This window comes from Oenanthe melanoleuca, chromosome Z, assembly GCF_029582105.1.
Source record: "Oenanthe melanoleuca isolate GR-GAL-2019-014 chromosome Z, OMel1.0, whole genome shotgun sequence".
Classification (NCBI taxonomy): Eukaryota; Metazoa; Chordata; class Aves; order Passeriformes; family Muscicapidae; genus Oenanthe; species Oenanthe melanoleuca.
In genome coordinates, this window is record NC_079362.1 from 72015155 (window position 1) to 72037762 (window position 22608).

The window sequence follows — 22608 nt, forward strand, 5'->3', positions numbered from 1 at the left end:
GTCAAGGGCCGGCACCGCTCCTTCCTCCCTTACTCAAGATGGCGGCGGCGGCGCATGCTCGGAGCGCGGCCGGGGAGGCCGGCGCTGCTGCCCGCGGGCGCTGAGGGGGCGGGCGGGGAGCAGCGGCGGCGGCCATGGGCGAGACCGAGAGGCTTTATTATGTGTACAGCTGCGACCTGGACATCAACGTGCAGCTGAAAATGTGAGTGAGCGGCGGCGGGGCTCAGTGGGAAGCGGTCGCTGCCGCCCTGGGGGGTACCGGGCCGCCCGCCCCTCGGCGGGGTGCGCTGGTGCCTCAGCCCGGCGGTGCCCGGGGACGGGCGGTGCTGGCTCAGCTCCGGGTGCCGCGTCCCTGCCAGTGTCCCGGCCCGGCCGGGACGGGCCGGGCGAGGGGCCGGGCTGGAGCTGTGCTGTGGACGCGTGTCAGATGTGCCGTGTCCTCAGGTGCTCCGAGGCAGCGATTGTCAGTGCTGCCTCTCATATATCCTCTTACCTATCATAGAATCACAGATTGGTTTGCGTTACAAGGGACCTTTAAAGCCTATCCTGTTAGACCCTTGCCATGGACACCTTCCACTATGCCAGGTTGTTCCCAGCCCCGTCCAGCCTGGCCTTTAATGCTCCCAGGAATGGGGCAGCCACAGCTTCTCTGAGCAGCCTGTGCCAGTGCATCACCAGCCTCACTGTAAAGAGGTTTTTTCTAATCAATCTAAAGCTACGCTGTGTGAAACCATCTCCCCCTGCCCTGTCACGTGCTCTTGTAAATAGTCTTGCCTATTCTTTCCTGTAATTTCCCTTCAGGAACTGGAGGGCCACCACTGTGTCACAGCTCACTCCTGAGTGTTAAGGGAAGGAGATAAACTGGTGACACTCTTCCTGCTTGTTTCCATGCTCTTGTGAAAAGCACGGTGCTCTTAATGGGGTATTTTACTTTAGGAAGGTCCAGGTGCTACAGCATGTAAATATAGTCCTACCTGAGTATGTGGAAGCACTTTTGTTGGAGCTGGAGTTACCACACAGTGGTGCAATTTTTGGTTTGTTTTTAAAGTTACTTTTCTTCATCACAGCAATGAGAAATTTTGCATAGGAGGGATGTGGCTGATTCTCGAATACATTAAAATATATTCCACTTTTCTGGCAAAATAGCTTGGAGAAGCTTATTAAGGGTTGTGTAATTTCTGAACAGGTGATGGTAGTGGAAGGTGGCCCCAGTCATGACAATTATGGATTTAAGGCCCCTGCCAGCCCACACTGGCCTGTGCCACCAGGAGTCAGATTCATGTGACCTCTTTGATAGTTCATTTCACTAAACAAAATTAAAACTGGCTTTTTTTGTTTATTTGTTTTAGCACACAGAAATGTATGTCATCCTTAGAATGTGCAGTGCCAGTTCCATTGATTTTTGTTTAGTGGAGGATTGGTCTTATGTGTTTTCCCATCACCATCATCTCAGTTTTTGTTTTGTTTTGTTTGTTTTTGTTTTAATTTGGTCATCCACAGACAGATAGCTAATGTACATGACTGTTTTCTTTGTGGTATTCCATCAATTCCTCTTAACCATAATATTGTGCAAGGTGCTGCAAGGCTTTAACCAAATTTTTTTTGAAAAGTCTGCTTAAGTGAACTTTTACTTTGTTGTGGATTTGATAGATAATTGACTTCCAAAACCAGTCATATGTTTCATAGATCTTAAAAATTAAGATTTGTGTACCATAGTTTTGGGTTTCATTTTTCCAAATAATATTTGGAGAATACGTAATCTGGTATTTGTTTTGTCTTTTTTAATAATAGCAGCATATGTCTTCTCATTTATTGTTGCCCTACTTAAGATCTGTCTGAGAATCCACAGAAGAAGTTACCTCTATTTAAAAGACAAACAAGTGATTCTTGCCTTCTCTGCTCTTCCCCACACCCTTGCCTAAATCAGTACAGCAATACATTCTGTGTTTGCTCAGCATTTCACATCCTGAGTTCCTGTCTGGTGTTGGGATTTCACTACAAACAAGTAAAGCAAAGTGAGAATAGCCTCAGTACTTACTCAGGGTAACTTAAATATAAGCTACAGAAATGCATTAGGATTTCTGCTATGAATAAAATAAATTCTGATTTGTTTATGTTTTCTCCTTTTCCTCTCTCCTATAGAGGAAGTCTGGAAGGGAAAAGAGAACAGAAAAGCTACAAAGCTCTCTTAGAAGATCCAATGCTGAAGTTCTCAGGACTGTACCAAGAGACTTGCTCTGATTTGTATGTAACTTGTCAGGTGTTTGCAGAGGGGAAGCCTCTTGCTCTTCCAGTTAGAACTTCCTACAAGGCTTTTAGCACTAGATGGAAGTAAGTGGCTTGCCTTTTATTTCATATTCCCCATAGTTAGTGGGGCATCAAGTATGTATTTCTGTCAGAAAGATTTGTTTTCTATTGTCTTCTTCAAATGGCTTATGTTTCTTCAAGTGTCCTTATGGTTAATGTTATCTAGCCAGCACAAAACCAAAGTTTTTGTGTTAAGAGTAAGTGATAAAATTGTTACTTGTGTGCTTGGGCATGTCTTGCTACATAAGTAACTTCTGGGGCCTGGAGTGATTTTCGTGCTACTCACTGACAGCCTGGTCCTTGCTACTCAGAATACTTTTCTTTTGGTCTGTGGCCTTTTAGTCATGCTCCAGGCAGGTGTTTGAATGGTTAAAGCCCTCAAGTCCATCTGTCCTAAGAAATTTTTATTCTGAGGATAATCTGGGTTGTGTAAACTAATAGACAGTACCTTGAATTGTAAAGCTTTATGACTAATAGATAATGTTTCTCTGCAGCTGGAATGAGTGGCTGAAACTGCCTGTGAAGTATCCAGACTTGCCTCGAAATGCTCAGGTGGCTCTGACCATCTGGGATGTGTATGGACCTGGTAAAGCTGTTCCTGTGGGAGGAACAACAGTCTCGCTCTTCGGAAAATATGGGTATACAGCTTTTTCTTCTCTGGTGCACATCTGAAGCTCACCTGTGAATAGTAATGTAGCATAGGTTATGAGAGATACGTTTTTAAATATTTTCTATACTAGATTAACTGTTCCATGTTTGAAAAATCAGATACATAGGTGATTTGCTCCATTTATTCCTGGGTGTGATTTCACACGTGCTGCAATGTTGTATAAAAGAAGTCTTCTTTGTAACAGCTTTTTTTCTTTTTTTTTTTTTTACTATCTACAAGACTGGATTTTAAGGTGGCAAGTGCTGAAATAACTTCACATCTACACCCTTGTAATCCATGGATGCCAGTATACTGATTACTTAAAAAAATTATTTCATTTGCTCGCATTTAGGCTATGAATGCACTATTATTTCTAGGGAGTAAAATGTTTCCCAGTAAATCAGCACTCTTCAAAGTTAATATGCTATGATCCAATAGACAGTGTATTCAGTAAATTTGTAGATGGTAAGACTAAGGTGGCAAGGATTGTGAGTTATCAATTAAATTTCAAGCATTGTTGGAGAAAGTGGTGTGTGGAGAGTTGTGGCATTTTTTGCTTGGTGTGGGTTTTGTGGTGTTTTTTTTTGTTTTTTTGTGGGTTTTCTTTTTTGTTTTTGTGGGTGTTTTTTTGTGTTTTTTTGTTTTTGTTTTTTGGGTTTGTTTTTTTATTTTTTTTATTTGGCAGCTCAGAAGGCTGCTTTATGTCTGTTGACCTTCAAATGCAACTTAGGTAGTTTGTTGATTTTTTCCTATAATGGCAGACCTAGGGTTACTGTTATAATTTGTAAGTCAGGAGGGATACTTTCTGCTTCATTACAAATAATAAAACTATTAAGGTCGAACTTTCTCCTCAGTTTGTGTTTGTACCGCCGCACTGACTTTGGGAACGACACATTTTTATTCCACTTGCCGAATAAGTTATTGACTTCACAATTTTCTTCTGAACTTCATGTGCTGGTAAAATAAAGGCTGTAGAGAGTGCAAGGTGCAAGGCACTTTTGCAGTAGAGTTCAATTATGCCACTTTAAAGTTTTGGCGAAGGAAGCCACTTCATTTTCTTGCAACTGCTGCTGAACTTTGACTCCTGACAGCTGTATTATTTTGGATTTACTGAAGTGATTCTGCATTTTTTCCCTGCAGTATGTTTCGGCAAGGAATGCATGACTTGAAAGTCTGGCCCAATGTAGAAGCTGATGGCTCTGAGCCCACCAAAACTCCTGGGAGAACCAGCAGTACAGTCTCTGAAGATCAAATGAGCCGCCTGGCAAAGGTAAAGGAATAACAAGTAACCTTTAAAATGTATGTGACAAGCATGCACTTCACTGGAGAGAAATGAAGAGAGCTTCTTGTTCTGTTTTCTCACGTGAGAGCTCTCTTCCTTTGGTTATTTCAGTGTTTCACAAGACTTATACAGAGGAGTAAAGCAGATCATATTTAATTGCTTCTGAAATACTTTTTTTAAAAACATTCTAATACACACAGCATTCTGTTAGAACAACTTAAGATCTAAATTCTTTGTAAAGAATGAAAACATGAACATGCCTTGAGGATGCTTAAAGCCAGAATTCCATCAGGTTTAATAGAGCATTTCCTAACAATGACTTGTGAGGACAGTCTGGTTTCTTTTAGAAGCCATCCATTAGCTTTGAGACTTACTGGCCTAGTGTTCAGAAGTGTGTGACATACCTTTAATTTTAGAGAGAACTTGAGTAGAACTGTGAAAATTAACCCAAGTTTCATTAATTTAAGCTCATGAATATGTGTATTAGTATTTTTACCTCCAAGCTTTTGATAGCAGAGTATGTTCTTGCCTCCAAAACTACTGGAATTTATCAGAGTGTGTTAGTTACTGGACTGTTTTACTAGCTGATCTCTGATTATTCAGGTAAGCATACCCCACACTTTCCAAACTACTCAGTCCACTTACTCAGTGAGCCTTCTTCTTAATCTTGGTCTCTTTGTGGGATTCCCAATGAAACATAGAACCATTTTCTTATCTAGAGATTTATGACAGTGATAAACTAACTTTCATTTAAGGGTCTCTGTTTTATTAGTACAGTTTGCACTGAATTTGTAATGGAAAGCACATTAAAGCCAGTGGTGCCCATTTCTTGATCATAGTAGAATAAATGCCCTCTGGCGAAAGGAATCTCTCTAGAGAGACACTAAATATCAAGTCTTATTTCCAATTCATCACGTGGTTGTATGATGGATGCAGTGGGTTTCTGAGAAAGGCTTTGGGAGTGTAGGCCATCTCTTTCATGTTCATTTACACAAACATTACCATTCACTTTCTGTAGCTCAAAAAGCAAAAATATAGTAGAGTACTTCAGTCTTAAAATGGCTCATCCTGTTTTAGCCTGTTATTTTGGCATTTGAAAGGTGATGCCCAAGGCCTCTGAGGAGCAGGGGGCACTCCTTTCAATGTCCCATTTGAGAGTTGTAGTTAATGTCTAATAGAAAGCTAATATCATCACTGTCCCCATTTTTCTCTTCTGAAAGCTACTTTGGGAGATGCTAATTTCTGAAGGAGGAGTGTTTTCACTGGTACTTTGTTGTGGTCCTTTTCATAAAACCATTTTGCCATCAGATACTAGGAAAATTAGTAGGGTTTCTGGGTGGTGTGTCTGTGGGAGCTTTGATTTGCACAGCTGTTTACACAGCAGAGGAGGTTCTTGTGATGTGTCTCAAACACAATCAACTTCGGTTGTTCTGTGACTTACTCATCAGTTTCTGAATGCCTCCTCATGCTACTCTGTGTGAAGGTATGTTTAAATGTAGGTAAAAGGACTAGGACTTAGGTAGGTTCATGGTGAGTTTGTGTGGACTTTGTTTTTCTTGTTTTGGGGTTTCTTTTTCTGTTTATTGAAAAGACCTTTGCCAGTGTTATGCTCTTGATTGGTATCTGGTACGAGAGCCCAACCTAGAGTCCTCCAGATAACAGGTAACTTTGGAGAATACCTTGTGAAAGATCTTTTCTCCATCTGAAACATAACTCTTTTCTTGACATGCTTCTGAGTTTATGTCTCTATGTGTTTTTTTATTGTTACATGGAATCTGTATAAAACCAGTTACTAGGTGGTCAAGGAGTTGCATTCTTTTACCCTAAATAATTGATGCTGTGGCAAGTCTCCTCTTTCACGTTGAGGTGCCACATGGTTGTGCTCTCACAAAACACATGAAGGTTGCTAGTAAAACTACTAGTGATGAAAAAAAACACGGTTTTGCATTCTGGAGGCATTGTGAATGCAGATTTTTTGTGTACTAAGGAATATTAATGGGAAGAGTGTGGAATATTTTAGCATGCTCAAACATGAATGACATTAAGATGTTTCTCCCATGAGTGGTGTTTTAATTTATTCTACTTAAAGTATTTTCAAGTTCTTTTTGATCCATTCATTTCCCTCACACCTTCTGCTGGCTGAATGAAATTAGATGATAATAATATTGAGATATTATCTAAAGGGATGCATCTTACTTAGCAGCAGATGATGAATGTTTCTTTCCCTGAAGGGGATATACTAGCTTCTCTCTTATTTTAGACTTCAAATATTAATTCAAGACAACCGTTCTTCATGTGTATCTTTCAGGTCTTGTATGCAGACCTAATTAATTGCTGTATTGCAACTTTTTTCCTCTATAAGGGAGGTTTGAAGGTTTAAAATATTAATGATTTTCTTCTGAAACACACAAAATCACTTTTATTTTCTTTATTTTCTAGTGCAGTGAACAAGAAAATGAACTAAGAATTTGCGACCAAATTTTTTCACCCAAGGCTTTGATTAGACAGACTTTAGCCCAGCATACTTGTGCCTGTACTGTTAAAACAATTTGAGAGAGAATAATGAAAGTGTACGATTGGTGCAAACTCTTGACTTCTCTATCTTCATATCCACTTTTATTTTTAGTGTACTTCTACTTGAGCTATGGAAGGTCTAATGCACGTATCTGACAGACTGTGCAACCTGGACATCTCCCAGTGTATCCCAAGTCTTAAATCTCCTGCGTTGTTTTTTGTATTAATGCCATCTCCAGTTCTGTGTGGAAGCAGCAGGCTGCTGTTGTGTTCCCCAGTACCTTCATTCCTGCTATCCCAGCTCTCTGCATCTTGCCTGTTCCCTAGCTGGGCAAGAAGTGACAATTGGTGTCAGTGTATGGCCTGTTCACATTCAGCTGTTCATGGGTGGGCAGGCTGACCTCAGAACAAAGTTAATGAAATAATGATTGTAACCTTTCCCCTAGTAAGAATAATTTTGAGGAGTTCACTTTGCTAACCATTTTCTAAACATTCACTAATTTCTTTGGGAGATGAAGGAGCTTAGTGTCTTCTAGTCCCTCTACAGCTCTTGCAATATTCTGCAATAATTACTGATTTTCTTAGCAGCTGAAAAGGTGATCTTCATATTTGTGTGGTCTACTGCTGGATGTTTCATAAACAATTGTGTTAGTGTATCTGAAACTGCAAGAAGTGTGCTCTCATCTCCTGTTCATAATGAGTCCTTTAAACAACTTTGTTGCTATTGCTACAGCAGTTTGTAAACATAGGAATAAAACTGGAGCTACTTATCAAATGACTAAAGGAGAGAGCAAGCTGTCTATGACTTTCTCTAAGATCTTCTGCTGACCCAGTTATAGTCCCAGTCTGGAAACCTGTTTAGGGAAGGCAGACACAGGCAGAGTTTTTCAGTATGGTTAGCTTTTGAAATACTTTATTTTTGTTTGGCTTGGTGAGTTTTACTTTATGAAACATAGTAATATAAAAAATAGCATGTCTTTCTTAGATGAGTTTAGTTAAGAAATAGGTTCCTGTTTTTGCTATGTTAAAAATGCAAAGGTGATGTGCTCGGATGATTATTATGATCTTTGCTGGGATTGGTGTTTTAGATAGTAGACTTAATTTTATGGCATATTTTGGCTGTTCACAAGGTGTATACTGTGCTACTATGTACAAGGTAAGGGATTTTTTGGTTCCTTTATTTTTCCCTCTGATTTCATGTTAGTATCTCTTTTATAAGTTTGGTGTTCTTTTTCTTCCTCAGAGCAATTAAAATATTACCATTGTGTTTTTTTTCGTGCAGCTCACCAAGTCTCATCGGCAAGGTCACATGGTGAAAGTGGATTGGCTGGACAGACTCACCTTTAGAGAAATAGAAATGATCAATGAGGTAAGTCATTGTACATCAGGTTTGGAATTTTAGGGGGTTTTATTGTGCTAATATGAGCCTTCACTTGTTTAGGAGACTTAACTCTTAACTGCTTGGATTTTTTTCCCTTCAACTACCAGTGCATATAGTAAAGAGAAAAGTAATTCTTTGGAAGCTTAAAGTTGATTTTACTTTAGCAATAAGGAGAATCACAGAATAGATTGGTTTGGAAGGTATCTTTAAAGATCATTTTGTCCAACCCCTCTGCAATGAGCAGGCACATCTTCAATTGGATCAGGATGCTCTGGGTCCTGTCCAGGCTGACCTTGAATGTTTTTGGGGATGAGTTTTCTACCATGTCTCTGGACAGCCTGTGCCAGTGCCTCAGCACTCTCACAATAAAGTCCTCTCACTCCATGCCCTTGTCTTCAGCTTTCTTGCAGGTCCCCTTTAGGCAATGGAAAGGCCTCTAAAGGCCTTGGAGCCTCCTCTTCTCCAGGCTGAACAGCCCCAGTTTTCCCAGCCTGTCTCCAGAGCAGAGGTGCTCCAGCACTTGGGGCATCTTAGTGGCCTCCTAGACTCCCTCCATCAGGTCCCCATCTTTTTCGTGTTGAAGTCCCAGAGGTGGATGCAGCTCTGCAGGTGGGGTTTCTGACTGCAGAGGGGCAGAGTCCCCTCCAGTGACCTGCTGCCCACCCTGCTGAGGAGCAGCTCAGCCCAGAGTTAGTTTTGGGGCATGGCCAGGTTATGTCCAGCATTTCATCCACCGTGGTACACAGCTGTCTTAGCTGTGTTCAGCTTCACGTGAACTTGATCATGGAAGACAGACTTTATTAATAGTTTGGAACAGCTTGGACAGAACTGTTAGGCATGACTAACTTAGCTCTAGGATTTTAGGTTGTGATGGGAAGCTTTTTAGACATTTAGCTTGTACTCTACCTTCAAACCTGTTCAGCTTTATTTTTTTAACTTTGGGTGCTGAGGAAAGACATTTGTAGTTTTGAATGAATATATTTTAAAAAGGAAATAATCTGGTAGTTTAATTCCTAAATGAGATTATAACCCTCATTGATCAAAATCAGCTCAAACTGTTTAATTTGTTATACTCGTCATGCACCAAAGAACTCTGTTTTTTCCTGTGCTCTGAGATATTTGTTGTCTTACTGGCAACTCAAGCTTTGGAAGTGAGATTCTTTTTTTAACCAAAATCTGTGTTTTTCTAAGTCTTTATAAATATTTTGATGCTTTTTAGAAATTACCCTATCATCTTGTTTAACCTTTTTTTTTTTCTTTCATTTTTCCTCTTCACTGACAGTAAAAATACAATGTAGTAAAAGTTTCTAGACCTGTGCTTTAAACAGAGACCCACTTCGTCTGTGGTACAAAGTCAAGCCATTATGAATGCATTAAATTATCTGAAATTACTCATTGTTAAACTTCTTTCTTGTTTCCCACACAGATTTTAAAGTTCTAAGCACTTTTTCTAGGTAAAGCATTTAAAAATGCATTTATGAACAAGCCTTCCTCTGAAGATGAATAAGCTGCCAATCTAATATTGTAGTCCAAGTTTATTTTGTCTAATTTATGGTGCTGGTTTAAAAAGATGATTTGTTTTTTCTTTATCTTCTGTTTTTTTCCTTGATGTGCATAATTGTAGATAGTGATTTAGGAAAAAAAAGCAAACACCAGCCGTCCAGTGGTCATCTGATTATTCTGCATTGCATTTCTTTATACCTAGAGCCCAGAGCTGGAAGCTGCAGATGAAAATAGGTTTTCATCTGTTAAATGTCAATGTGTATCATGAAGTGGGAAAATGAGGTAAAAAAAATGTCAGAAAGGAGGTGATATGGTCTCAAGTAGTTCTATGAAATGATTAACTAAATAATTGCTACAGCAGTTGATAACCTGATTAATCAGTTACAGCACAAAGGAAGTAGGGTAATTGCTGTACTGAGAATGCTGAAGATTGATGCCCTACAATGAATGATACACATCTGTGGTGGCTCTTTCCTCAGAGAGAAAAACGAAGCTCCAATTTTATGTACCTGATGATAGAATTCCGTTGCGTCAAGTGCGATGATAAAGAATATGGAATAGTTTACTATGAAAAGGTATGTGCCCTGCAGGCTTTATGGTTGTCTTTAAAAAGCAGCATATGCACCTAAAATGAATGGGTTTTTCTGCTGAGATGAGATATTCTACTGCAGTAGAGCAGCAGACAGCTGTCAGTGGCAACTGTTTATGTACATACAAATCAAATAGTATAGATGGAACAAGATTGCAGATGTCAGTCATTTCTGTAATAGAGTTCAAGATTACAGAATTTAACAAGTGTGAATGATTAAAAACTTTCTGATTTATAGTTCCTTTAGTCATCCAGCAGTACTTTCCAAGTAGCTGTATGTAAAATTATGACTTAGATCTGGAGGAAATGTACCTGTGTTGAGTGGTAACTTTATAAAATATGAGTTATTAAAACTTTGCACAAGAGCTCTGCTATTGAACATTTTCTGTAAAATTAACAAATATAGAATTTTAAGACTTTCATACTGAAAATGCTGTGGAGTAATTAAGTAAAAGACTTGTGGATTGGAATGTCTTACATCTTGCTCTTTATGAAACAGATCTGCAAAACAATGCCTTCAGTATTTTTCTAAAGTTAAAATTTAATGGGATGAAGGGTTAACAGTGAACTTAACAGTATCAACAGTATCAATAATATCAATGTGGTATTGGAAGATATTATCACTCTTAAGATCCTATGTATTGTGGAAAAACCCACTGAGATGGAAAAAGCAGTATCTATAATCTGGTTTCAAATAAAATTGTTTCTTAGATTTTTCATTATGTTTAGATTCATAAGAAGTCTGAAAGTTACTGAATAATTCAGTTTCATTGGAAAGAGAAAGAAGGTAGAAAAAAACCCTGGAGTATTCTTGAGACCAAGGCACTACCTTTAAGCAGCATTTATTCTGTGAATTTTAAAAAGCTTAGTTCAGTATACAAAATGTTAACATAATGGAAAATAAAAATTACAAGTATTTCTGTGTATGTGACTTTTACCAGTTGACCTAGACCGAAAAAGATGTGATCTAACTTAAAATTTTTGAAGGAAGACAGTGAAAAATACAGTAATAAATAGTAAAAAGCAGGATTAAAAAAAAAATAAAAAAGGAAGACAGATGAGAATCTGCTTCATCTGTTTGAAATATTGAAAGTTAAGTCTTGAAATTTTTTGGCTTTCAGGAGTCTTTTCTGAAGGCACTGTTTGGTTGGAGCTATTTTGTGGGGAGGGGCAGTTGGTTTGATTGTTTTTTGTGACTTTGTTTTACTTTAATTTCTTGGTGAATTTTGGAAGTATGGGTGAAAGTGTGTCTTTAGCAGCTGTCTAGGCTACCTTTTAAGCATTCTTTTTGAGGACTGTAGTTAACAATGAGACCTCTCCACACATTTCAAATTGTTGTGTCTTCAGAACAGCATTTTTCATAGTGCTTCTGTACACTTACCCTAGAGTCAGCAATGGTAGAGGGCTATGCTGTTGCTAAACTATCTTGTGTTACAAATCACAGTGAAGCCTACAATGTATCAGATTTTCCAATGAACAAAATGAAGTAATTTCCTTCTGTGGAAATAAAGGCAATACTTGTCTGGAGGGCATAGCAGAATATGATCAAAATACTGAAACTTTTTACTAACGGCTAGCTCTTTACATGAGAACATGCTGTGCCTTTCACAGGTGCAAACGTATGAGCATGTGGTTTTGTGTCCTCTTGGCTCTTTTCTTCTTATAAATGAACTTGGCATTCCTAAAAATGACTTCTCTCCTTTACCTCCAGCAACCTGCCATTATAGATGAATCGTTCCTGATATACGCATGACTTCACTTTTTTTTCATCATTGTGATTTTATAGATATGCATGATACAGGAAAGAGGATTTAGACTCCATGCATGCATCTGTCTTTTAACAGATGTTTCTGAAACATATTAAAAGTGCAAGGAACCGAATAAATATGAATTGCCTGCTTTTGAGGTAATAAAGTAATTGAATCTGTAATAGTACATATCAGAGCTATAACTAACCGCAGTTTGAGGGATTTGTTGTTACAAAGCAGCTTTCCAACAAGTTCTTGACCCTTTTCTGACAGCAGTAGGAAATGGTACATAAATTAGTGCCTGTTTTCTCAGTTTTGTCATGCTTCCAATTACAGCTTGCAGTCTGTGTATCGGGCATTGCTAGTCCAGTGCGCTGAGCATAATGAAAGAAGCTTCTGTTGTCACCTGCCTGTGACCGATAGTCGAAGTGGAGATTACTTGTCACAGTTTTGTTGATATATTTGTTTTCAGGTGTTTAGGAAGAACTAGCCTGTTAAACAGCGACTGATAGGATTTGAGGTTCTTTGACTCGACATTCAATTACAATGAAGTGAGGTGGCAGTGTCTCTTCCCGTGTTCTGTGTTAACTTCATTTAAATACAGTGTTCAAGACGTGAGGGATAGGGTCTGCTAGTAATGACAGCATCACTTTTGATTCTCCATTTAGGCTGAAATTCTGTGTGATTTACCAAGTACAAATAACAGCAACATTTATCACTAATGTATTTTTCTGGAGGTTTCAAGAGAAACATGTCTTTGTGTAAATGATTGCACTGCTACATTCCAGTTTATTTAGAGAGATAGATAAATTTGATTATCAGAGATCTTTTCATGGATTTAAAGGAAGAAGTAGTGTCTACACCACTCATTTTCTGTCTTTTTTTGGTGGGGGAGATGTTGGTTTGCATTGGTGTTACTTTAAGTGGCGTTTTGGTTAAGGAATAAGACAAATAGAATCTCCTTGTTTGTTTATGCTCTGAAACTGATTTTAAGGAAAGTACAGAGGAATGTTGCTGGTTTGGAAAATTCTGCAGATTTTTCTAATATTTCTATCAAGTCACACACACTGACCTTATTGTAGTGAAATATCTGCAGAGCTCTGTAACATGGGAGTTTAAAGCAAGTTAGTGCTGTTTAGTATTGATGTTGCTTTTGTTTCCCGGTAGGAAATTAGCAGCTTGTCTCAGGTTCTGCCTGTGCTAGGAAGTGTTGCAGCCAAGACGAGCAGATTCACTGAGGGGAGAGGCTGCTAAAGGCCCCGTGTTTGCATCATGTTCTTGTCCTCTGCTCTGTCTTTCGTCACATCCCACATGCCTGTTGGCAGTTAGAGGATGTCAGGGATTTCTGAGATTTCCATGACATGAGCTAAAGCTGTCTACATGGGCATGATCAGGAAAGACTCTTCAAAAGGATACACTGGGCCAAATTCAAGTGCTAATTTAGGCACTGGTTTGGTTTAGTAAGTTTGTATGGTCAGAGTTGTGGTGCTGCACATGTTGCTCTCAAGGTATAATGGACAGTTACGGAAGTGTGGTTAAACAGCTGACATCCTTCACAGGACAGCTAATGTCATTGTGCCTTCTTGAGTATTTCTTTGAACAGTTTGTTTCAAAATGTTTGTTCCTGACATGGTAACTTGTCCTGCAAATGCTTGGAAAAACTTAATTTCGTGGCAAGTTTTGGTTGAGCTTAAGGCTTTGTTCTGTCATGCGGTGAAACACTGGGAATGGTTTTCCTGGTGCTTGAACTGAATAGCTAGAACTTTTCAGCTTCACTCTGCAGCATGATCTGATGGCATTCAAAGAGGTTAAAATAAACAGTCATTATCATGATTCTTTTGAAAGGTTCCAAAAAGAGATGCCAGCAATGTGTGTACCAACCATTCGTTTAACATTAGTTTTGGGAAAAAAAAACCTCCTTAGCCTTCATTTATAAATATTCTTACATGACACACTGGAAGGCTTTGCTCTTTTTTTTTTTTTTTTTTTTTTAGTTTTGTAAATAAGCAAGCTTTAGACAATAGTGCTTGTGTCGTTCTCATCCTAGTGAGCTATGAATTTTTAATGTCTGCCACAGACTTCTGATTGGTGGGGTAAGTGCTTCACTTCTACCAGTCTGAAGCCTTTTCTTTTTCAGTTAATGTATCTGATTTTTTGTTGTTTTTTTTTTTTTTTTCACTGAGGAAAAGATACAACAATGGGTGTTACTGCTGCTTATCCCTAGAGAATCCTCATGGGATCTGGATACCATAAAGAATTTGAATGCTTGTTACTAGCAAGTTAGTAGCTTGTTGCTACTGAAACCCCACTGTGACAAGTTTTTCATACAGAGTTTTCATGTGAAGATTCTGAACAGAGTGGAGTCATGTCACTGGGACACTGGAATCTTTTGTTTTTATAAAGATAAAGTCAGATGGCAGCCTTATAGTTTAGAATTGGAAGATAGAGTATTGGTAGGTAGAAATCTGTCTGTCAACAGATGTGTTTATGTAAAGCAGAATTTCTCCCACCTGCAACAATTTCATTGTTTTTTATGTAATTTGACTTTATGAAACAACTGTGACATGGTCTGAGCATTCTTCCTGGGGTACTAAGCAGAAGCTTTGTACAAGGTGAATGCTGATCTGTCACTGTGACTCCAGCCCAGTTCAGTCTACTGTTAGTGATGCAGCATGTTCTGTTATTATGGAAACACTTCAATGCTGTTATTTCTGTGCTGTGAGGTCAGAGCTAAGTTCATTATTTGGGCAGTATACTTTTAGAGTAGAGATAGTGTAAGCAAATGTCATCTTTGCCTCTTCAATGTTTGCATACACTTTTTTTTTAAAGACTAATGAGAAAAGCAAAAGAACACGAGCAGGTTATGCTCATGTTCTGGGACTGTCACCAGCCACAGGCAGACTGTGTGTTCATTTCCCTTAAATAGGAGGGATATGTGTGTTTTTACTGCTTTTGCTTTGACTTTTGTTAAAATTGTTTCTTCAGAAAGGCCTAGAACTCTAGTAAGTTCAATTCAAAATGTCTTTCTGAAGAAGCATTTTAATAATAAGTGCTATGTTACTGTAGCAACACAAAATTTATGTAATAGGAAAAAAAATATGTTTCTTCTGAGAGGTTAATGGCAATTTTAACTCATGTATCTTGTTAGTTATGAATTTTTCTCCCCCTTGAAACAACCTCTTCTTTGAAGGTAACCTCTGTAAAGTATAAAAGTAAAGCTAGGGCAAAGAACATATGTGATTGGAAGAGTAGAGAAAACAAAAAAGGGGGTATGGGCAGAAAGAAACCTGAGCAAGTTACCTCAAAACTTAGTTACTGGGGGAAATATGGGTATTGGTAAACAAATTTTATACTGATCTCAAATTTACAGCAAAATAAATAAAAACAGAGTAAGTATAAATATAGCAGAGCATGTTATGCTGAGCTTGTTTTGTTCTGAGTTTGATTGTTTTATTCTGTATTTTAATTGAAATGTCCTTTCATAACTTTTATTAATGCTTAATTACCCTCTGGAGGTTACAAAGCACAAAACCATGCTGCTGTGTGTCTGGAAGACAGAGCTGCTAGTTCTGTAATGTGGTGGCAGGTTTTTAATTTTGTTTTCTTTGTTTCTTGTTCTAACAGGAATCTTTCAGCATCTCCCTTCCTTATTTAGGCAGCACACATTAGACTAAGCATGTAGAATCTAGGATAGATAAGGTTACATATATCTTGCAAATATATATATTTGTCTGTATTGAACTTTTAGCAGATATTTTCTGCAATGTGGTGGGTTTTTTTAGAAGACTGTTTTTGTTTCTCTTCATGTCAGAAGACATGTGACAGTGGTGGCAAATTTCTCCACTCACCTGTGTGCCAGCATAGTAGTGAGCTGTCAAGCTGTGTCTCATCTGGCAAATTTCCATCTGTCTTGCCACATTGTTTGTCATCCGGGAAAAACACAAACAAGAAAAAGAATCTGTTTATTATTTTATTTTTTTCACTTAATGCTGTCAACAGTTGAATCATTCTTCCACTGTGGTAGAGTTCACAATCCATTAATATGGTATGTTTTCTCCCTAAAACTTGCGTTGTTTAATATGCCTTCAACTTATTTGTCATTCAGGATGGTGATGAGTCATCTCCAATTTTAACAAGTCCTGAAATTGTTAAGATTCCTGATCCCCAGATGTCTATGGTAAGCATGCTCCATGTAATGCCATCTGTGTTACGGAGTTACTGTTGAACTTTTCATAAATGTAGATAAAAGCTTGCCATCTTAAATATTTTAAAATTCCAGAGGAGAGATATATTTAACCAGCTGAGAAATATCAGTGGGTTGGAATTTTTTTTCCTATTTCTGCTGCTGCTAGATTAAAATACAAGGATTGATTTAATGCTTATGTTCACCTCCTTTCCATTTCTAATGTGCTTGCTTCTGAGGTGTAAGAAAGCTGAGACAGGGGATTGCTGACAAAAGAGGTCAGAGGGTGGGAAGATAAGAGGGAGCTGAAGAACAGGAATGTAGCGTTTAGAGACTGGTGCAGTAACTCTTGGTCACTTCCTCTGTTAAAATATTTTCTCCCTACACTCTCTTGTATGTTGTCTTTCATGTAGACAGTGCCTAAGTACAGTTCTAGAAAAGATTTCCATTATTGTGGATGCCAATTCAGTGGGACTGGTATTGGCAGCTTTGGGAACCTTAATGTAAGTGGGCTTGTACTGGCAACACTGTTTGAGCACCGTGTAATCTAACACTGCAATAGCAAGTCTGACAATGCTGGAAACTGCCTTGGCTGCTGAAAACTCGTTGGCACTGTGGCTCCTATTGTGGCTCCTACTGTTGCTAACATGGTATTAACAGTGGGACAAGTTTTTGAGATGTTTTTTCTTGCATACAAAGCTTTATGCTGCAAACATCATTCTAAAGGAAATGTTTATAAAGTGTCTAGCACGTTTGAGTGCTGTCAATCACGGATGTGTTGACTGAAACGCTTATATTGCAGCAATTCACCAAAAGGCAAGGTGAGGTTTGTTAATGTTAAGTCATAAACTGAAGCAGACCCTCAAAACTCCCAACAACCCTCCACATATTAAAGGAGTTTTTTTGTAAATAAACAAACAAAACAAAACCAGAAGATGCTGTACTTTCAGATTTGAATTTTCATTGCCATGCATTTTTCATGAGACTGGTGAATCTTCGCTGGATGGTTTTGTTTCAATAGTATTTTTCTCTGAAATTTAGTATTTATAAATACTGACTTATCCTCTGCGTTTAGGAAAACTTAGTAGAAAGCAAACATCACAAACTTGCTCGAAGTTTAAGAAGTGGACCTTCTGATCATGACCTGAAGCCTAATGCAACTACACGAGACCAGCTTAATGTAAGTCAGTCATATGATAGTTAAGTTCAATTTTATTAGGTAGTTGGTGACATATATGGTGACTGGTTAAGGAAAATACAGTTAATTTCAGTTCATAAAAAATTATGGATGAAATGTTTCACAGTTCTTAGAAAAGAGTACAAGATGCTTGTTCATTGGCTTTTTTTAAACCATTTAGGGAGGTTAAGAATGTGTACTTTGTGCATGTCATGTAGGTGTGAATGGTACACTTAAAGCAGCTGTGTTTGCCTGCACTGTCAATTCAATCAACCATGCAGCTGGGGAGCATAGTTTTGTGTTGTTGAAAAGCTTTTATTTTTTCCCCTGGCTATTTTTGTGTTGTCAGTGTTGTGCTTTCTCATAGTATACTTTGTTAACTTGTTGATTATGCCTGTTCACATTTTTAAACTCACTTTCTGACTGTGTATCAAATAGATCATAGTGAGTTATCCACCAACAAAGCAACTAACATATGAGGAGCAGGATTTGGTGTGGAAATTCAGATATTATCTTACTCATCAAGAAAAGGTAAGTTGAGTCATTGAACAGTTTGGGCTGGAAGGGACCTTGTCACTTTTATCAGTAAACTTTTCCGCGCTGTGCTTATGTAAATATAATTTGAATCTAGTTCTACCTTCGTGTGAGACATTAATTTTTGAAATAATTTCTTTTGGCTAGCGTTTTTCTGATGAATTGTCCAATCTCCTATTCAGGCCTTGACAAAGTTCCTGAAGTGTGTCAACTGGGATCTACCACAAGAGGCAAAGCAAGCACTGGAGCTGCTGGGCAAATGGAAACCTATGGATGTGGAAGACTCTCTGGAACTTCTGTCATCTCACTTCACCAACCCAACTGTGCGGCGCTATGCTGTCGCCCGGCTTCAGCAGGCTGATGATGAGGTATTCACTGGTCTGTGAGGACATGGAAAAGTCAGCTGGTCTCAGGATTTTTAGTCTCATTGAGTGCTTGAAATGTCTGTTATTCTTTACAATGTTTTAGTGAATCTTGGTAAAGGAAAACAAAAGAGAGTTCACTGTGTTGCTATTTATTGTAAGGTTTCTGGGGAGAAGTCTTTACATTATTAAGTGTCACACATTGATAATTGTCTTAGCATAAACATCCAGTAGTAGCTGGTTTGGTTAAACAAGGTAAAACTGTGGTATGCTCTCACCAGAAACCAGTGATAAATTTTGATTGTTAACCTGCGAAAATGCTCTGAACTTAAATAGTCAATGGAAGGATTTTCTGCAGATCCATCTGCTAAATTGAAGCAGTATATCATCATACTCTTTTGCTAAAGAAAATTAGTAGAAGATCATCTGCGGAAATGAGGTCTTTCTAATTGTATACTGATTAGAATGTGATGAGCTATGATTATGAATAGAGCCCACTTAATAGAATCTAATAATGTTAAATATCAGTGATTTATATATTTTATTTTGACAGTTAAAAAAGAAAGCAAACCCACATTTGAATGTATTACCACAACTCTTGAATCTTTCGATCAATAGAATTTTAATTGAGGAGCATAAAGACATATTTTCAAGCATACTTCAATAGTCTAGGTCACACTGCTTTGACATTAAAAATGTACCTTTTATAAAGTACTGGAAGGTAACTAAAAAGAAAAAGTTGAACAGTAAAGGCAACAAGTTGATTTTAAACAGGAAGTGGTTAAAATTCTGGTCTTGAGTCAAAAACAGATTAGATATGTGTTTTTTCTCTTAGATCCTCAGCTATACAAAGGATAAAAAAAGTAGTCCATAAGAGAGAGAGTCCATATCCATTTTTAATACCATAGTCCAGATTTTACGCTTGAATTTTCAGTTTTCTTCTTGTGAGACACAAATGGAAAGCTTTATTTTGTAGATGTTGGAAGCAATTTGGGCAGCCTAACTAAAGAGAATTTTAAAGTAGTAATTGCACTTGAATATTCACTAAATTAGCACTGTTAAAGAATCGTAAAATATTAATTCAGTGTTTTTTGGGTGTCAAACTGCACCCAACACCAGTGTTGCTATAGTATATTGCTTGTTTAGGGAGACCTCAATTTTTGTGTTGCTAGAGGTCACTAAATCCTGACTTAGTTTGTCTGTAAATTAGAATTTTGTAAACAGAAGGCGTTCTAGTTTTCTTTGACTGACACTCTTATTTCACTTGGATTTTTTTTTATCCATAAGGATTTGCTGATGTACCTGCTACAGTTAGTCCAAGCATTGAAATATGAAAACTTTGATGACATAAAGAATGGCCTGGAGCCTAGCAAGAGAGACAGTCAAGGTTCCATGTCAGAAACTATGACAACATCTGGATCTAATGCTGCAGAAATAGACAGGTAAGGAGCTTAGGCTTCAAGCAGAAATGCAGAAACATGTAACATTCCTGAGGCATCAAATTGTTTCTTCTTTTTAGGGGAGCTTTGCATATTCAACATGTTATTTTATAATCTGAACATTAAAAAAATATCCCCAGGAATAAAAGCAAACCCAGCAAATCCTGAGCATTCATATAAAATGTGTTTCCTGATTACACAGTTTACAGAGCAAACAATGTTAAAGTTGTGGCCTTTGATCTTACTACACAAAAGGAAAAGAACTTTTGTAGAGCAGGAAAACCACTTCCATTGCTTCCTTCTGTATTTGCAAAAGTTGTCTTCACTGAAATTATGTGAGATCTCACTTCCCACTTTCATCAGAGAATGTAAAACTAAAAGTCCAATCAATTTGAAGTGGAAAGAAATGTCATCCTGCTTCTGCAAAAGAAAGTGTAGGGGGAGACTTTTGGAAGCATATTTCTTATACTTGTAGGAATCCAAAAGAAAAACTGAGGTAGCTAATAAAGTGTTAAGCAAAGTGCAAACAGACTTGGTGACCAAAGTCTTCAGTGAGTGTTTGCTACAGATTTTCAGGATTTTCAGTCTTAATCTTCAAATGGCTTGTAACACGAGGGTGTATTTTCTGTGTTACAATTCTACAGCTTTTCATTGATATTTCTGCAAAGCTGTAAAAGTGGGTGTGGTGGGAATGATGGTGTATTTTGACGCTGCAGTGCTACTTAGGAGACTTATTTAATTACTTCCTTTCAGGTAAATTTCCCATCTGAAAACTTTGCCTTGCAAATAAGCATTTGTCTGCTCTGTGTAGCTGCATTCAAAAGACTAGTACTTGCAGGTGTTGTGTATTAGCAGTTTCATCTTAGAACATTTGAGAAAGCTCTTGAAAATGCAGGTTTGTTGAATTCCTATCTATGTCTGCTTATTTTCTATGGAAGATATAATAAAATGTTTGTTTAAGAGAATGTCCTTCACAGGCATAAACTGTATAACTCTCCAGGCACAGATTTTTGCTGTTTTCAGGAACTGCAGCTGTAAAAGTTGCTGTTCATGCAGTTTGTTCTGAAACACAGTTGGGATGCTACCTTCAAAGATACTTCTCTTCCAGTTTTCTGAATTTATTATGCTGTGGAAGTGAAATTCATTGTGATTTCCATGCATGCTCCTTGGCACCTAAGCAAGAAATTTGAATCATGCCAATTATGTGCTTTCCTTTGTGTAGTTCCCAGATTATGAGTCCTCTTCCACCTGTTTCCTCTCCACCTCTTACTTCGAAGACCAAAGAGCTTGCAGAAAATGAAAACCTTGATGTAAGTCACACTATCTACTTTGTATTTATTGTACTTTTCTAGTGACCTGGTACTTTTTCTTGCTTTTGTTTGTGAATATTTTGATCCTTTGGGTGTATCTAACTGAATATTTAAAGTTCCCAAAGAACATAGATTTAAAGCAAATGCTAATAAAATAGCAATAACCTAACTGAATTATTTTACAGGGCATCTGTTTGTGTACATGATCACAGCATCCAAAACTAGGGGACTGGAAATTGAATTTTTCATGAAATTAAAGTACTCTTCTGTAAAGGAGAAAATTATTATGTGATAGCAAAGGCTGTCACATGCTGATTTGACACTGACAACTGCATGTGTTCGAGGTGTTCTAAATCAGTCCTGTAATAGAAAACAGTTATCTAAATATTTCAGTCTCTGCAATCTGTTCTTTCTGTAGCTGTATTCTTTGGCATGTCATCTTTTTTGAACCTAAGTGTGACACTGTGTTGATTTACTTCTGCCAAGGACTATATTCAGTTTATACCAGAAGTAGACGAGTAATAGGAATGGGACTGGAGGAAGGGAAAGATAGAAGGTAAAGACATTTTGAAGGAATCTGATTTTAATCTGATATGTGGATTGATTGGCTGTTGAACTAAAGATCCATTCCCCATTGCAAATTGTCGATTTTGAGTCTTAATATTGCATAGAAAATAAGCCTCAAATTGAGCATATCAGTAAAGATACACATATTTCTTACTACCTCGACTATTAAACCTGAAAGAAGCAGCTAAATGCTCTGTATCCTATACAAATTTGTTTTCTTGAAAAGTAGAACATCTTCAAGATGGTTAGATGCTGTGGATGCAAAACAGAGTGGGAAATCTCTTTGAGAGTTAAATGTTATGGCATTTACAGCAAGATGTAATTGCATAGGAGGAAAGAGTAACATATTATAAATAGAAATTACATTAAAGTTGTCTTTTTGGAAAGCATCATGTGCTTTTTTTATGTTGGTAAATACATTACTGGAGTAGCAGACCTTTCCCTTTTAGTGATGTTGCTGCATTTAAAGGAATATTTAAAATAATGTGTTTTTAAATATTAGGTTGGATTGGATTCAGATTTTAGAAGGGCATATAACTCTCACAATTCTTATATTTACTTGGTGTTTTTCCTTAACTTTGTCTCTCTCTCTCTCAGATGCTTAGATTCTTTATAATTTAATTTGTTTTTTGCTCTTCTTAAATCTCTTCCAGCAAGACCTTTGCACATTCTTGATATCACGGGCATGCAAAAATTCCACACTGGCAAACTACTTGTACTGGTATGTTAGAAACTCTTTCTTTCTACTGTATTAACATGTAAGTGAAATCAAAGCTGTAATGCCCAGAAGGATGCTCATCAAAAGATGACCTGTCTTGAGAGCTTCAGAATCTCAGTTTTTCTCAGAGTAAAGTAGTAGATTTAAAACAATATGCATTTAGACATAGTAATTTCTAAACGGAGGCTTATAGCATGCAGAAATGTGCTTTACTGTTAGGCAGGAGGGTGATGTCTAGGACATTAGTACAGTGTCACAAAAAGCAGCCTAACTGTGTTAAAAGTTGTCATTCAAATTATTTATGGTGTTTGGGAGGAGATTAGGTTCACCTTTTCTCTGCTTTGC

At 37.8% G+C, this 22608-nt stretch overlaps 1 protein-coding gene across 1 annotated transcript in view; it reads left to right on the forward strand.

Moving 5' to 3' along the window:
• Positions 1 to 40: 40 nt before the first annotated feature.
• The window catches only part of PIK3C3 (phosphatidylinositol 3-kinase catalytic subunit type 3), a 65400-nt gene continuing 42832 nt past the window's right edge, over positions 41 to 22608 (forward strand). The window contains exons 1-13 of the mRNA XM_056513701.1: positions 41 to 202; positions 2143 to 2331; positions 2802 to 2945; positions 4097 to 4226; positions 8035 to 8121; positions 10116 to 10211; positions 16079 to 16150; positions 17232 to 17336; positions 17772 to 17864; positions 18050 to 18235; positions 19517 to 19671; positions 20891 to 20978; positions 22199 to 22266. Of these exons, the coding sequence (XP_056369676.1) occupies positions 135 to 202; positions 2143 to 2331; positions 2802 to 2945; positions 4097 to 4226; positions 8035 to 8121; positions 10116 to 10211; positions 16079 to 16150; positions 17232 to 17336; positions 17772 to 17864; positions 18050 to 18235; positions 19517 to 19671; positions 20891 to 20978; positions 22199 to 22266 (1481 nt within the window). The 5' untranslated portion in view covers positions 41 to 134. The remainder of the gene's footprint in view (positions 203 to 2142; positions 2332 to 2801; positions 2946 to 4096; positions 4227 to 8034; positions 8122 to 10115; positions 10212 to 16078; positions 16151 to 17231; positions 17337 to 17771; positions 17865 to 18049; positions 18236 to 19516; positions 19672 to 20890; positions 20979 to 22198; positions 22267 to 22608) is intronic.